The sequence below is a fragment of the Prionailurus bengalensis genome, chromosome C1, assembly GCF_016509475.1.
Source record: "Prionailurus bengalensis isolate Pbe53 chromosome C1, Fcat_Pben_1.1_paternal_pri, whole genome shotgun sequence".
Classification (NCBI taxonomy): domain Eukaryota; kingdom Metazoa; phylum Chordata; class Mammalia; order Carnivora; family Felidae; genus Prionailurus; species Prionailurus bengalensis.
In genome coordinates, this window is record NC_057345.1 from 166,160,183 (window position 1) to 166,176,964 (window position 16,782).

Below are 16,782 nucleotides of genomic sequence, written 5' to 3' on the forward strand. Positions count from 1 at the left end.
TTAAGCCTAGAAGAAAATATAAATGGAGAGACACTAAGTTGTTGACTGTGGTTAAATCTATGTAATAGGATTTGTAGGGGAGAGAATTTTGTTTTGTGTTTTACTTTAAATACTCCTTATTTAAAAACCAAGATTTTAGAGAAGTAAAACTATTATCATATTCTGAATATAGTGGTGGATGATAGAGCTTGTAGTATGTTACACTTCCTCCTTTCTCAGAATTACATGTCCAAAATATTTTCATTCAATTTCCATTCTCTTTTCATTCTGACTTTGTCATCATTTCCTGTTAATCTTGGAAAAAATCAATTCCTTGATCTGCATAACAGTTTTCTCATTCACAAAATGAGGCATGCAATCTAGGTAGGGCTTCCCAACTACTGCATTTTGGCCTGCTGGTGTCCTGGATGTGGGTTAAGAAACTGACTTCTCCTGCAACTGGGCAATTAAGAAGGGCCAGGGAGAGCCAGAGTCCTCTGGGCCAGTACCTCTGGCTGTGAGCAGCCTTGTTTAGGTCTCTTTAGGGCAGCCTGTGCAAAGCAGTCTGGGGTGTATCCTAAAGCAGCAGCAAGCACAGTGGACAACAACCAGCACTTACTGTTCTGTCGGATGTGCATGGCCAAGGAGATGCCTATCACTTGGGCATCCATATGCAAAGGACCTCACTGCCCATCAGTGACTGGAGATTTTGGAGCCAGTGCTCAAATTTGTGATCCAGATATCCAGGGGTCACAACACACAGCCTCAGGGGTGGTCTGTTAGAGGGTGAAAGAGGACAGAGTGGGGTTTCCAGTGGGCTCAACTCCAGGCAATGCCCTTCATATCTGTCTTAACATATAGTGGTTATTTCTATCCCTTTGTAACAATGTACTCTTTTTCTGGTGTCCAGGCTAGCTGTTGACAATGCATGCATGTTCTGAAAGCTAGAGTTTCGATATGGAAATCCTGATATAAAAATATACTATTGGGTTCCAAATCCATTTTCATTATCTTATGAAATTGCAATATGACATTTGTCAGTAAAAGGGTTGTTATTCTTTGCATATAATTATAATTGTAAATTTTGAATGGTTGTATAAAATGGTTTTAAATATTCTATCACCCACTTACATGATCAGAGTCCCTCACCGATAATTACTATTTGGAATATGAGAAGTTTATTATTAAGAAGTCTGGATCAGAAACTGCATAAAGCCACTTCGACCATAAAACCTAATGTCAAAATGTATTCACAGGATGATCTTTAATGATCAAGTTGATCATTAAAAAATGTGGAAAATTTTTATTTGAAAGATTTATTCTAATTTAATTTTTAATATATTCTCTAATGCATTATTACTTATTTTATAATTATATAAAGATAATGCTATGACTTTTTTTTACCATCAGTTAGATGCCTCCAAATCTCTTCTTTTATGTTACTAGTTTGCTGTGCAAAAATTATCCTTTTCTGTATGTGTTATGATATGAAAGATGTTGAGAGGCCCTGATATAATTTCTTTATAAAGTGTGTCTGCCATCTCATCTCACCCTAGGACCTTGTCCCCTGCTTCCCGCACCATATAGTTTCTTTCTCTCTTTCTCACATTTCAAAGAGTGCCAGGGCTACAGTGTACAGTGGCCAAGGTTTAACTCTGTATCCAACAGGGTCAAGTACTCCAGCATGGATATTTTTATGAGATACTATGTGGCTCCAGGGCCGGAGGGTAAACTTAGACAAAAGCATAACAAATAGCTAATGTCGAAAAATCACTTAACAGCAAACCTGGATAAATCCAAAGAGAGGAATCCATATTTACTCAAGGATAAAAGACGTGAATGAATGTACAGACATATCATATTCTTGGATGGAAGTACTTAATACCCTATCCCCCATCATTTCTCATATGAATATAAGAATTTAATACAATTAAAAAAAGAATAATAGCAAATTATGATTATTATTACTAATTAGAACTAACTTGGTTAGCAAACACCTAGACAAACATGCCCTATGGTGAAGCCAAGTGATCAGGTTTTTTTTGTTTTTTTCCTAAGTAAGCTCAATGCCCAATTCGGGGCTTGAACTCGTGACCCTGAGATCAATAGTCACATGCTGTACTGACTGAGCAGGCCAGGCGCCCCAAGTGATCAGTCTTCTTGATGACCTTTGCAGTGGCTCTTAGGTATCTTGGTGTAGACACTACCTTCCTAAGTGAAGACGTCTTTAACTTTGTGTTTTTCTTTTTTCTAATTTTTTTTAACGTTTTATTTATTTTTGAGACCGGGAGAGGCAGAGCATGAACAGGGGAGGGTCAGAGAGAGGGAGACACAGAATCGGAAACAGGATCCAGGCTCTGAGCTGTCAGCACAGAGCCCGAGGCGGGGCTCGAACTCACGGACCGCGAGATCATGACCTGCGCCCAAGTCGGCCGCTTAACTGACTGAGCCACCCAGGCGCCCCTTTGTGTTTTTCTGAGTACTCAGAATTGTCCAAGTTATTCATGACTATTTCACAATAATCAAACTCACAAAGCCTGATGTATTAACCAGACACTAAGGGTATATATTTTCTGAATGTCTTAACTACTTTTGTTGGCTATCAGGAGTACCTGATAAAAATACATAATGGTTTGCTTGTGATGTGGAGTCATAATAGGAAGAGGCTGATTTAGAGGGTTATTTCATCCAAGTTACATTAAGGCCTGGTGACTGGGTTCTGCCTCAGAACAGAGTACTTTTTGTTCATGCCTCCTAAATAAAACACCTGTTCCACTTGGCAGCGCTAGATAAACATCAACAAATTCTTATTCTTTGCGCTCCCTTTTCCAAACTCCAAGCCCACCATTCCCTATTTAACACAAACTGTTTTTCAAGCGATTTATATATTTGATTAGATTTCTAATCTTTCCAAAGGAGCGCTTGCTCAATTCTAAAGTGGCTGACTGCTTCTTTACGGATCGTTACATTAAAATACCGGGCATTTCTTAGCAGGGTAGGAGACTTGCCAATTGTGGCCACTTTTATCAGTACCTTCGTTTAGACACGGATCGGTAGATTATTAATTTACAGCTCCCATAGGTGTTGGAGACTCACCTCCATTTTTCATTTAAAAAACTAAAACTAGAGCTCAGTAAGGTCGAATGATGTAAAATCACTACATAAAGGATTATTAGATCGGTTTTCTATCTGTCTCGTTCGTTATACTTCAAAATCGAGTTGGAAACATTAAGATAAAGATCACTCGCGTAAAAGAAGCCTAACTGACCACCCTTTTAGAAATCTTGTAAATCATTCCTGAAATTACGTCCACGAGAACAGCTGTTTCAGCTTTCCACGTTAACCAGAAGTTAGAAATCTGTGGCGATAGATTTAAGTTCAGTGAGTACCTAATGAACTGACCTCGACCAGTCCTGCCTCAGCTCATTAAGGGTGAAATTTCACTAGATCAGCCGCGTTTTGAGGCCTTTCCAAGGTGCCTATGAATCACACATGTCGGGGTCGCAGGGATACCTCACAGTGGGCATCGCAGTCACAGAATCTGGTCTCTGGCATGTGGAAACGTGCGAGGAGATGCCGAGGGGCCCACAGGGCTTTCTTGCAACCTTAAAGCACAGGTGAGAAAAGTGCGGTTTTATTCAGGCACGGGAATGAAATGAATTCGTAAGAGCAAACCGAGAAGCCTACGTGGGGGAGGGGAAAAAAGCGCGAGAAGAAAGAGAAAAGCCTTTTCTCCGGTGACGCGCGGTCACGAGGCATTCTCCCGACGTGGGCGCTCGCTATTGGCTGAGTCCCCGCTGACGTCCCCGCCTGAGCCCCGGCGCGAACGTCGGAAAAGGCGGCACCGCACTGGAAGTTGGCGAGGCGCGCGCGCTCCCGCGGACCGGCCCGCCCCCGCTCCCCGCCCGCCAACCCGCTCGTCCATTCCCTCTTCGCGCCTAGTTGCCCACGCCCCCTTCCGAACTTGCCCCTCCCCCACAGGCCGGTGGCGCGCGGAAAGCGCGTCACGTGATGACTAGCCCCGCCTCTTCCTCTCGGTCCCATATTGAACTCGAGTTGGAAGAGGCGAGTCCGGTCTCAAAATGGAGGTAAAACCGCCGCCCGGTCGCCCCCAGCCCGACTCCGGCCGTCGCCGCCGCCGCCGGGGGGAGGAGGTATTAGGGGGAGAGCGGGGGGTTGACGGGTAGTGGCCGGCGTGGGGGGCCTAGTTCGGTGGGAGCGGGGAGGCCGGGTGGACCGTGTCGACCGTCCCGCGCTCTGCGTTGAGACGGGCGGTGGGAGGGGGAGGGGAGCGGGCCTCGGAGGCCTTCTGGGGGCCCTTCGCTCCCCTTGCCTTCTCCTTCGGCTGCACAGGTGGCCCCTCGGAGGCGTTGCGTGGCTGGGGAGATCTCGGGAGAGGAGCTGGCCGGGAGGCCGCGCGGCCTCGGATCCAAGGCCGAGGGCGGCATGGCGGGCCTCGGCGGGAGCGGTTGGGAGGAGGCGGTGGGGGAGGGGAGGGGACGAGCAGTCACATCCGGGCGAGCGAGCAGCCGGGCGGCGGCCACATTGACATTGATCCGCTGCCGCGTTACGAAATGGCGCATTGGGCCGCAATGGCCGCCGCCTCGCTCCGCCGCCGGGAAAGAGCGCGGGATTGGAAGGAAGCGGGAGGAGGCGGCCCGGCAGAAAATGCCACAAACGTTCTTGGGTCTTGGGGCCTAGTGCTTTCGCTGAAGTTATGCCCGCGCGTTTCTCGTCCTTTCAGATATTTTTAAGGCGACGAGAATTTTAATTCTCCTGTTTTTTTCTTCGCAGCACCCAGTTGACAATAATGAAATTTTTAAAAAGTTTGCTGCTTTAGAATACTTCCTGATTTACTGTTCTTGCTAAAGTACTTAGAATTATACGTATTTTCGCGCCTTGTGGGTTGGCTGTAATGGTTTCTTTGATTTTTGTTGTAGAGGACTGCAACCACAGTTGAATTTTTCCTGTGTTTGAGATAATTTTATGCGGTTATAAGTTTTTTTTTTGGTCATCTTTGTGTTTTGTCGATTAAGTGCTGTTAACCAAGATTTGAAAAGATTACGTGAATGGTGCTTTAGGCTATTAATCATTTAACATTTTTTTCTAGCATGTGACAGTCTTTTCATATTAAATGCCTTAACATCTCTACTTTGGAAGACACACGAAGACATTAGAATGTAAATGTGAGCCCCTTTATTTAAGGACTTTGGATGAATTAATTTTAATGCATGCATTAAATGGCAGTTCATGTAACTTTATTAAGGAAGTAGTTAAATTGCAAAACAATTCAGTCCATATCACATCTTAATTTTTTTAAATCTCGTTTTGTTTTGTTCTCCATTCTTGTCGAACATTACATACTATATTTAATGTAACTTGTCCTTTTTGTGATCCTATGTTTTTGAAATTTTTGCCATGTGATACAAGTGCAAATACAGATTCTTTTTGTAATTTTTGGAGGAAGAATGCTGGTTTAGCCTGGTATTGAGGAATACCTGTTTTAACATCTTTTTTTGAAATTGATGAATTTTTAAAAGTTTACCACTAAGAACCTTTAAGTTTTTCTTCACGGTTTTGTGGTTTAAAACTAAAATGCTTGAAACGTAGACTGAGGAGGGAAGACATGAAAATAAATGGCATGGATGGAATACTGCTTCTACAACACATTGGTTTCTTTTTTTTTTTTTAAGTTTTTTTTTTTTTTAACGTTTATTTATTTTTGAGACTGAGAGAGACAGAGCATGAATGGGGGAGGGTCAGAGAGAGAGGGAGACACAGAATCTGAAACAGGCTTCAGGCTCTGAGCCATCAGCACAGAGCCTGACGCGGGGCTTGAACTCACAAACCGCGAGATCATGACCTGAGCTGAAGTCGGACGCTGAACCGACTGAGCCACCCCGGCGCCCCAACACATTGGTTTCTTAAAGAATGAATAGTTTGCCAGTAGCAACTTCTAAACTCTGTCCCCAGATACTTTTAGTTGAAGTCTAAAGTTAAGGGACTTTTGATTCCAAGTTTTCTTGGACTTCAATGTAGTTGAAGTGATGTTGGCATTTGAAAGACTGGCTACAGAATTTTTTGGTGTTGGTACCTTTAATCAGTTGATGCGTGATCTTACTCCAGTTTTTAATTGGACAAGTGTTAAAGGTACAGGAATTTGATGTGAGTTTATCATATGTAGCAGATTAAAGCTTTGTGCACCTTAGCAATTCATCCGCTCAAAGAAATAATTAACATGTATTTGTTTTCTCAGGGCCATGATCCAAAGGAACCAGAGCAGTTAAGAAAACTGTTTATTGGTGGTTTGAGCTTTGAAACTACAGATGATAGTTTAAGAGAACATTTTGAAAAATGGGGCACACTTACAGATTGTGTGGTAAGTTAACTAAAAGAGCAAAAAAAGGTTGTTAGGGGGTGTGGGACCTGTACAGATGTATTTCAGTACTTTAAAAATTCTGTTTTATAGGTGATGAGAGACCCCCAAACAAAACGTTCCAGGGGTTTTGGTTTTGTGACTTACTCTTGTGTGGAGGAGGTGGATGCAGCAATGTGTGCTCGACCACACAAGGTTGATGGGCGTGTAGTGGAACCAAAGAGAGCTGTTTCTAGAGAGGTATTTTGATATTATGCTGCATAATGTGCGAAATTGTTGAAGAATTTGAATTTGGTTTTTGACATGTATTTTTTATACGTAGGATTCTGTAAAGCCTGGTGCCCATCTAACTGTGAAGAAAATTTTTGTCGGTGGTATTAAAGAAGATACAGAAGAATATAATTTGAGAGACTACTTTGAAAAGTATGGCAAGATTGAAACCATAGAAGTTATGGAGGACAGGCAGAGTGGAAAAAAGAGAGGATTTGCTTTTGTAACTTTTGATGATCATGATACAGTTGATAAAATTGTTGGTAAGTAGGAATTTATTGGAGCTTGAATGAGAAAACAAAAGGTTCCTTTGTGCTATGCTGGATTTGCCAGACTGCTTATCATTTTGTATTGTGTTTCATAGCATATAAAGCATATGGTTCAGTTTTCATAAATGACTACACCTGTGTAACCAGCATCCGGATCAAGAAATAAACCTTATTTATTGTTCCAGAACACTCCCTCATTCCCATTCAGTCACTACTTTCTTGATGATATTTTAATGAGTTTTAAAAAGGCTATCATTTATATGTGCTTTTCCAAACATCAAATAACTTCTGTTTGTTTGTTTGATTAAAAAAAAATTTAGTTCAGAAATACCACACTATTAATGGGCATAATTGTGAAGTGAAAAAGGCCCTTTCTAAACAAGAAATGCAGTCTGCTGGATCGCAAAGAGGTGAGTAGAACAATGTATATATACACAATAGAAGTGAGTGGTGTTTGTAAGGTTTTTAAAGATCTTCCTTGCCCGTGTTAAAGGTCGTGGAGGTGGATCTGGCAACTTTATGGGTCGTGGAGGAAACTTTGGAGGTGGTGGTAACTTTGGCCGCGGTGGAAACTTTGGTGGAAGAGGTAAGATAGTTATCTTTTAATGTGTCTACCTAAAATTTGCTAAGTGGAGTATTTATTTTTAATTCATAACCTTTTCCTCAGGAGGCTATGGTGGTGGAGGTGGTGGCAGCAGAGGTAGTTATGGAGGAGGTGATGGTGGATATAATGGATTTGGAGGTGATGGTAAGTTTTTAACTGTTTGATGTTTTGACTTTATGTACTTTATTGGTAGTTAAGCATTTGTTTATATTCTGAGTTTTAGTGAAAACTTCCATGGCTTATTACAAAGTGTGATTTTTTATAACTAATGACGTGAAAGACCAGATCCCCCCCCCCCCTTAATTTTTCACATCAGCTAGTTCTCTTTGGTTAATAATGTTTATTGTACTAGCAGGTGAGCCAGACTGTGTCAGTGGATACTGTTCACTATTTTCTTCAGTGAACTTTAACTTCAAAAAAGTAGAACAATTTTTTTTTTAGTATGAAAAGATACTTAAGCTTTTATCTTCATTCTCAGTAGCCCAGGTTTCTGATGCTGTGTTAATGAGGTATTACCAGCCTTTAGAGTGTTAAGTCATTGGTTTATTTTTCAGTTGGTTGGTGGTGATATAAATGTAGTTCAATAATTTGACTCTACGTTTGTGGGGTTTTTTGTGACTTTTTTTTTTTTTTTTTTTTTTTTTAGGTGGCAACTATGGTGGTGGTCCTGGTTATAGTAGTAGAGGAGGCTATGGTGGCGGTGGACCAGGATATGGAAACCAAGGAGGTGGATATGGTGGCGGTGGTGGAGGATATGATGGTTACAATGAAGGAGGAAATTTTGGAGGTGGTAAGCTTTTACTTGTTTTAAATATTCCATATCATTTATAGGTCATTACAGATGTCTTAAAAAATGTTAAAATGTAGCATTTAGTCAAATCATAATACTAGAAAATACTCAAATGATGGGTGATGAAACCAAATTTTTTTGCTGGCTACTTAGCAAATTGGTAAAATGTGTTCAACTGTTATGTAATCGAAATGGACATATTTTTAGTAATTGCCAGAATTAACTTAATTCTAGGCACTTTAAAATTGGACAAATGGGAACTGCAAATTAAATACAGACACGTTGAAAACTCAGTTGTCATCTAGGGTTTAGGTGACAGGAGTATTTTGAATTTTGATGTCAGGTACATTTCAGATAATCCAGTTTCGTCATTATTGCATGATACTGTAGATGAAGAGCTTTGTTAGGGATACATTGAGTTTCGTTGGGATGTTAATGTGTCAACAACAGAAGGTTTTTAAGTTTTTGTCATTTTAAATTATTTAATTTTTAAGTAAGCTCTGTGCCCAGTGTGGGGCTTGGACTCAAAACCCCAAGATCAACGGTTGCATACTCTACCCACTGGGCCAGCCAGGTGCCCCTTGAAGATTTTTTTTTTAACTTTAGAGAGTGGGGGAGGGGCAGAGAGCAAGGGAGAGAATCTCCATGCTGAAAGCGTGGAACCCCATGTGGGGCTCTGTCTCAGGACCATAAGATCATGACCTGAGCTGAGATCAAGAGTCAGACACTTACCTGATTGAGCCACCCTTCTTTTTTGAGTAGCTCATTTAGAGTATGTTCTTTGTCATTGATATAAAAGTTGTACTACATTAGAATTAGAGTGAATCAAGCACATTTCTGATGGTGTTAGTAGTATGAAGGCAAGAACATGAACTGGGGCATAACATCTGATGCGGACATAGGAGCTCTTCTGGACCATTTTCACTGATTCCTCCTCTCCTACTTATGCCTGAGGTCTGCTAGTGGGCCTCTGTTGGTAGAGTTGGTAGCTCTGTAAACTGCAAATGGGTTGCATTTTAAGTGTTCCCAAGCGTGCTGTCACAAGAATGGGTACATACGTTAAAAGAGGAAAATAATTGTATAGGTCAACCACCAACAAAACTTTTGTGATTTCAGGTAACTATGGTGGTGGTGGGAACTATAATGATTTTGGAAATTATAGTGGACAACAGCAATCAAATTATGGACCCATGAAGGGGGGCAGTTTTGGTGGAAGAAGCTCGGGCAGTCCCTATGGTGGTAAGTACTTTTTTATTTTTCTGGTTAAGTTTTCCATAGACTTCTTAATTTAAAAACATACACAGATTTTTAAAACAAAACTTGTGTATTTCTAGGTGGTTATGGATCTGGTGGTGGAAGTGGTGGATATGGTAGCAGAAGGTTCTAAAAATTTTCAGAAGAAAAGGGTAGGTATCTTTAAATTTTTATCATGATGATAAAGAATATGTGGAACTGTTCACTGAGTGTAATAATTTTTTTATCCTGTATTATTCAACAGGCTACAGTTCTTAGCAGGAGAGAGAGCGAGGAGTTGTCAGGAAAGCTGCAGGTTACTTTGAGACAGTCGTCCCAAATGCATTAGAGGAACTGTAAAAATCTGCCACAGAAGGAACGATGATCCATAGTCAGAAAAGTTACTGCAGCTTAAACAGGAAACCCTTCTTGTTCAGGACTGTCATAGCCACAGTTTGCAAAAAGTGCAGCTATTGATTAATGCAATGTAGTGTCAATTAGATGTACATTCCTGAGGTCTTTTATCTGTTGTAGCTTTGTCTTTTTCTTTTTCTTTTCATTACATCAGGTATATTGCCCTGTAAATTGTGGTAGTGGTACCAGGAATAAAAAATTAAGGAATTTTTAACTTTTCAATATTTGTGTAGTTCAGTTTTTCTACATTTTAGTACAGAAACTTTAACAAAATGCAGTTTTGAAGGTGTTTCCTTGTGAGTTAACAAGTAAAGAAGATCATTGTTAATTACTATTTTGTATGAATTTTGCTAAAGTTAACTGTAAAGAAACACCTGCTGACTTGCAGTTTAAGGGGAATCTATTCTCTGCATTTCCAAACCATGAAATGAATGGGCTCTGACATGTGGAGAGAATAGATATTTGTATGTTTGCAATGTGTGTTTTAGATAAATAGAATTGGGTATTTAAATTAGCATATTTGTGAATTTAATAGCATTAAGATTTACCTTCAAATGAAAAATCTCAAAATTCCTATTTGGTTTTTGTGCATTTTATTTCAAAATGTAATCATATGATTTTAGTGTGTTAGCTTTGCTGAGAGTCCTAGCTGTGTTTAGAACATCTCCATTCTACATTCACCATGGTCACATGTGAACTGCCATAGTTTTATTTGGGTGTAAAGAATGTCTACTGCCCTCTGTTTAAATTCTGGAAAGGGGTAGTGGATGTTTTCCCTTTCCCTTAAAAACCATTCTTAAAAACTTTTCAAAATAACAGGACCACTAAGCCTGCTGTATCTGAGCAAATTAGTGGCTACTCTTATTTTCCCTTTTTAAAGCACAAGAGGCCCATAAGTCTTCAGTTATTTTCCTTGGTTTAATATATATCTATTTTTTTGATACAAGCTTTCAGAAGCAAGAGAATAAAAATCATGCATTGTTGAACCCTTAACTGGCTGGCATGCTTTCCTGTGTGTACCCTCTGTATTCTGCTGGATAAAACCAAGGACAGTCTAGATAAAATCATCCCAAATGACTTCCTACAGTAGAAGTGTAGCATAGTTGCTTAGTACAAGCTTCTCACTTTCCAGAGACCCAAATTCAAATTTGAATAGTCTGAGTTTTTGCTCACTTAAAAATCCACAAGAACACACTGTTATTCCATATGTATGTTTGAACATATAAATCATGTTGGTATGAGTTAACAGTTTGGTTTGGAAGACCCTGGTTGAGAAGAGTTTTAGATAAGGTCGTAAATATAAAAACCAATGTCTACTGTTGTGCGCCAGCTAGTGCTTACAATTTCATTCGAGCCCTGAGTATGTGCTCTGCTGTTACTCTTTCTTTGGCAGTTGAACGTTGAATTCGAGATTATTTTTGTTTTCAGAAGTACTAAGCAAAACAAGCAATAAAAAGGGGAATGGGGCGTGCTAGTGTTTGAATATGCTCTCTTGTTGCTCTAATTCTGTGCCTCTGTGCATTATTAATATTTGGATGCATGCAATGCCAGCATGGAAATCGGTCTTCACAGATACTGCAGTTTTCCAGAAAACACTCACAAACCAATAAATGTAACAGACAACATTCCATTTGTTAACGGACATATGTGAATAAGCAGCGTAGAAAATAGGCTAATATTAGAAAATGGTTAAGTCTTTAACAACTTCAAATGTGGTTATATAAATGGACACTGTCAATGTTCATAATTTAAACCTGGGTACCTGGTCAAAGTAATGCTTGGGAAACATTTTATTAAAATTGAGCTAAATTGTCTCAAGTTCTTTTATTCATATAATAAAGGTTGAAGGAATGGGGGAGATTGACATTTCCTGTTTCTATGTTTGTGAAAATGTTTGACACAACCTTGACAGTATCCTTTAATGGCATATGAGGTTAATTGTACTGTTAACAAACTTTCTGTGTTCTGGAACTAGTTTAATAGTGAAAATATTTTCAGTAAGTTAATGTTTGCAACCTATAAGCAGGTGAAATCTGTGTATGTGACCTGTTTATAAGTTGTATTAGCTTAGTTCTTGTGAACAGTGTGGAAAAGTAAGCCATGAGGAGAGCGATTTAACCAGCTTTAAAGGACCTAAGATGTGCATTTTAAGCACAGTGTGGATCAAAGGAGACTCACTAAGACAGGACTTCAGCAGCCTTTTGAGTATGGACAAGTCAGCATAAATAAAGAATGACAAGGCAGCAGCAAGAGCTTCAACTACAGAGAAGTGAAGGCATAAGATACTATGGTGATAGTGAGCAACTTTCCAAAAGCTAGTTAAATCTGCTTATTACAACTGAAATATCGAAGAAAGTCTAGCAGGAAGGAGCTCTTCGCCTTTTGGAACATCACAATGAGAGATAGTTGCCACAGTCACTAGGTCTAGCATTTAGACCTGCAAGGAAGGGCAATAAGCATTAGGTAAGGCTTGAATTTGAATTTTTTCACTAATTAAAGAGTAATTTTTTGTAAAGCAAGGTAAGAGTAATCTTTTTGATTTGCAGGTTGAATGAGAACCCTACTTGCCTAAATGAGGAATGTCTTTCCTACCATCTTATATACGAAGGTTTCTGGCTGGGTAAGGTTTGTAGCTCACAGTAAAAGCTCATGACACCATTTGTTTCCCTACAAACTTATATGACATATTTTGAAACTATTAGGTACATTGGCAAAATTACTCAGCTGAATACTTTATTTCAGAACCAGATCCAACATTTTAGAACCACATCCAACAAACACATTTTAAACAGTTTCAGGCCCTGCAACAGCCATGAATATTTATCTTGAGTCAGATGTGGCCCCATATATACAATTCATTGTTGGTGTGTTTAGGGTAAAGTTGATTTTTGATGAGTAACCTTAAATTTTGTGAAGTTTTTGTAATAAGCATGACACTTGTAACAGAAGCATTAAGCTGCTAATCCTTATTCCATGAAAAACACCTTAGAATGAACTTTCAAAATTGTCAGGTGATAGAAGAATGGTCTTCATTCAAGTGGCCTCATAAAGTTCTCTTGCATATAAATCCAGGGAATTACTTGAACTAATAGGATACATTTTGGTTCTTTTGTGTTTTAATCAGTTAACCAGAAGTAGTGGGGGACCTAATTACGCTAATACTCCCTTAAAAGATTTCCCAAAGAGTAATTAAAATATTAATTACTATTTAAATCAGTTGCTGATCATTCATAAGGGCTATTATCACTGTCCCAAAGGGCTTATTAAAAATTTGAGAATTTGAGGGGTGCTTGGCTGGCTCAGTTTGTATAGCATGCAACTCTTGATCATGGGGACATGGGTGAGTTCAAGCCTCATGTTGGACTTAACAACTTCAGAAAAATTGAGATTTGATGTTTATGTACTTGAAAAAAACTTGGGGGACAGGCTTTTAAAACAGTTTCTAAATTACAAAGTTAATACATAGGTGTAGTTTTAGTTTATTCTCAAAATGGTTGGCTGTTTCCTCCAACTAAATCAGGACTAAATTTCCACACATCATCATAAAAATGAAGTGTTGAAGAAGATAATAGTCTTCTAATGATAAATTTTCTTTTAGTGTGAAGCAAATTAACCAAGATAGGTAATATTCTTTACAGTCCATCTCCTTTCTTTTGAAATAAAATGATTTTATTTAAATGTAGTTCCACTGTCATTTCTGAAAAATGTGCTCTTTAGTCATAGCACCAGTAAACCAAATAAGGAAGTTCTAGAAGGGGGAAAATGGTTGAGCCAGGCTTTGTAACAGATTTTTGTCAAACCAACTTACAGGTTATTGCTTCCCACACTACATTAAAAAAAAAAAATGCCTGATAGACACTCAAGTTCTAAAAAAGAAAATTTGGTACTAAAGATCATTTGTTAAGGAACCGAACGGTTGGAATAGGCTTGGTTTTAAGAGTTCTGGTATGTCACAACTTGAAACATTTCTAATGAAGGGACAGTATCGGAGTTCCAATAATTGAATGTCACAAATAGGTGAATAAGCAAGTTAATGGCAGGGGTAATGAAAGGATTGTTAGCCTATATAATACTCAAGATTACTTTTAAAATTCAATGTTTTATCCTGATTTTTAAGACTTAAGAGGTGGTCTGTAATGGATTCAAATGTTTCATTTGTAGTATTAATGAAATGTTTACAGAAAGATAACTTTTTCATTAAAATATTTTTAGAAATGTGTGTGTTGTTTTGTTGCTTTCCAGTGTTTGTGTGATTTAAACACTCTAGGTGAATATTACATACTTTATTAGTAATAAAATAATGGGAAACTTGAAATGAGCCTTTACATAGCAGTTCAAGGTTATGGATTCTATTCAGTGGGAAACATACATGACACTGGAAATGGGGACAGAAAATGAACTGAAAGCCTGTTGCTTAAGGATTTAAGTCTTGAATACCAGTGTATGAGATGCTTGGGTGGTAAGTGAGGAATCTGAACTTAAAAAAAAAAAAAAAACGCAGTTAAGGATACTTAAATGACTGAAAAGATAGGAAAGATAAAGGGGTTTCAGCTGTTGGATGCATTGGGTTTCAGTGGATTGGTTGAGTATTCTGTGGTGTGAGGGTGGACTGGGAGAAAACAGGAAATTCAGCCAGACTGGAATACTGCATTTTTATCCAAATAAAGGTGGTAATAGTCCTCTGTTAAAGCAAGAACTTTGGTGGGTAGAGTTTTAAGAATTGTGACTTTTAGAGAAACTTTGTAGCACAAATATTTGGATTCTTAGCATTAGTAGCTATTAAGAACATGTTGAATAGGAGTTGTAGCCATGTAAGGAATTCTAGCTGTTAGAATTGCAACGCATTTTGCTTGGGTTTGGTTTCAACACTGGTTTTCGTGGTATGTGCAGTGGTCTTACTCTGCAGCAGTAAGTACCTTATAATTCCAGTAGAACACTTTATATAAAGACTGGTAATGGCAAGGGTGCATTGAACTGCATTCTAGAGGTTAAGTGGGTACTATGCTGAAAGCTAGCTAGGAAATAGGAGTTTGCCCAGGATACTCAACTTCTAAGATTTATTGATGTGTTAAATACAACGATATTTGGCAGCTTTAAAATACTTGGAAATGTGAAATGGTTAGGTTTTACCATATCCATGTATATAGCCATAATATGTTAAAAGGGCCTATAATGACAAAAGATGAATTCTATGAAATGTTAACTAGTTTGGAAGTTAAGATACAGGTAATTTTCACTTTAGAATACACTGTTAGTCCATACATTGTTGATAGAAATGTTGAGTAAACTATAAGTACTTATTGAAAAGAACTCTGATAGGTGGTCTATTTGGATTTAATCTTTTGTCTCCTCTTTAATAGGTATTAGAATAATGCAATTAGATTTTTGTTTATATCAAGTTTAAGTCAGTACAGTATTTAAATACAGAACTTAAGCTGTTTTGTGAGCTTGGGCAAGTTATTTGGGGTTTCTTTATGCATGCTACCCATTGGCAGTTTGATGCCAACACAGACCCTAGGAATCTTGGTTTCATATGCATTAAGTACGTAGAACTAAACATTACATTGAAAATAGTAAAGTTTTGTTTAGTAATACATGCTTTAAGTATCAAATGAGGCTAGGAGGGTCTGACTTCTGACTTTGAAGTTATGTATGAATGGCATTTAGAAATAACAGTAACCTGATAATGTTTAACTGACAGTTTACTGTTAATGCTATTGTGGATTGTCGTCTGTAGTGTTGAAGAAAATACTAAATTCATTAACTTAGTGAAAAGAAGTAACTTTCTCCATGAAAACTCAAACTTAACTTCTATACAGATTAGGAGCTGTTTTTACCTAATAACTTGTGTAAAGCGGAGATGATACCCACCCTCTTTCTCATTGAGTCTGGAGGTTGAATCTGATGCTGGGTTTAAGGAACTTAACCTAGCATCTGGTCCACGGTCTCTGAAGATATTTGGGGTAATTATGGGTGCTTTCTTACTATCCTGAAGAATACTTAATTTTAACGGGTTACAATAAAGTTAATTATGCCAATGTCCTACAAGTTTTTCTCTCCACACAGTTTTTGTGGCCTTTAAATATTTCTCAGTTCTCTTGGGGTGTGGTGCCTTGGGTGGCTCAGTTGGTTAAGCATCCAACTCTTGGTTTTGGCTTCGGTCATGACTCAATTTCGTGAGTTTGAGCCCTGCATCAGGGTCCATCCTGACAGTGCAGAGCGTGCTTGGGATTCAGTCTCCCTCCTCCCTCTCTGTGCCCCTTTCCCACTCATCGCTGTTTCTGTCTCTAAACCTAAACAACAAAACAAAACTCTATTTTAAAGAAATTTTTCCAGTTCTCAAAGTATAAAAGCAACTGAAAACAACCTGTTCCTGATAAGTATCTGTAAAATAGAAATGGCAATTACTTTGTGTACATTCAGAGGCTTAAAAACAAGTATGGGTAGGATAAATGTAAGTTAATGTGATTAGCCACTCCTTCCCTAAACATGGGCTTGAGAAATCTCAGCAAGAAAATGTTTCTTTACATAATAAATGCAGTATCGTTCAGTTAAGATTCCTAAGAATGCTTGCTATAAATCAATGTAAAAGGCATAGATACTTTTTTTTTTTTTTTAACGTTTATTTTTTTGAGACAGAGACAGCATGAACAGGGGAGGAGCAGAGAGGGAGACATAGAATCCGAAACAGGCTCCAGGCTCTGAGCTGTCAGCACAGAGCCCAACGCGGGGCTCGAACTCACGGACCGTGAGATCATGACCTGAGCTTAAGTCGGACGCTCAACTGACCAAGCCACCTAGGCGCCCCATAATACGCTTTTTTTTTTGAAAAAATGTTTAAGGTTCA

The 16,782-nt window shown here is 38.8% G+C and overlaps 1 protein-coding gene across 9 annotated transcripts; it reads left to right on the forward strand.

Moving 5' to 3' along the window:
- The first annotated feature begins 3,937 nt into the window (after positions 1-3,937).
- HNRNPA3 (heterogeneous nuclear ribonucleoprotein A3) lies at positions 3,938-14,154 on the forward strand. 9 transcript variants are annotated; one of them, XM_043577132.1, is made up of 11 exons: positions 3,938-4,067; positions 6,236-6,358; positions 6,449-6,595; positions 6,678-6,888; positions 7,215-7,304; positions 7,388-7,480; positions 7,562-7,642; positions 8,145-8,288; positions 9,405-9,527; positions 9,623-9,694; positions 9,787-14,154. In XM_043577132.1, the coding sequence occupies exons 1-10, from the start codon at positions 4,062-4,064 to the stop codon at positions 9,673-9,675; spliced, it is 1,071 nt and encodes a 356-aa protein (XP_043433067.1). In that variant the 5' UTR covers positions 3,938-4,061; the 3' UTR covers positions 9,676-9,694; positions 9,787-14,154. The 9 variants fall into 9 exon arrangements, with proteins under 9 accessions (XP_043433067.1, XP_043433068.1, XP_043433069.1 ...); XM_043577133.1 differs by having other exon boundaries at positions 12,482-14,154; XM_043577134.1 differs by having other exon boundaries at positions 8,145-8,285.
- Positions 14,155-16,782: the final 2,628 nt, after the last annotated feature.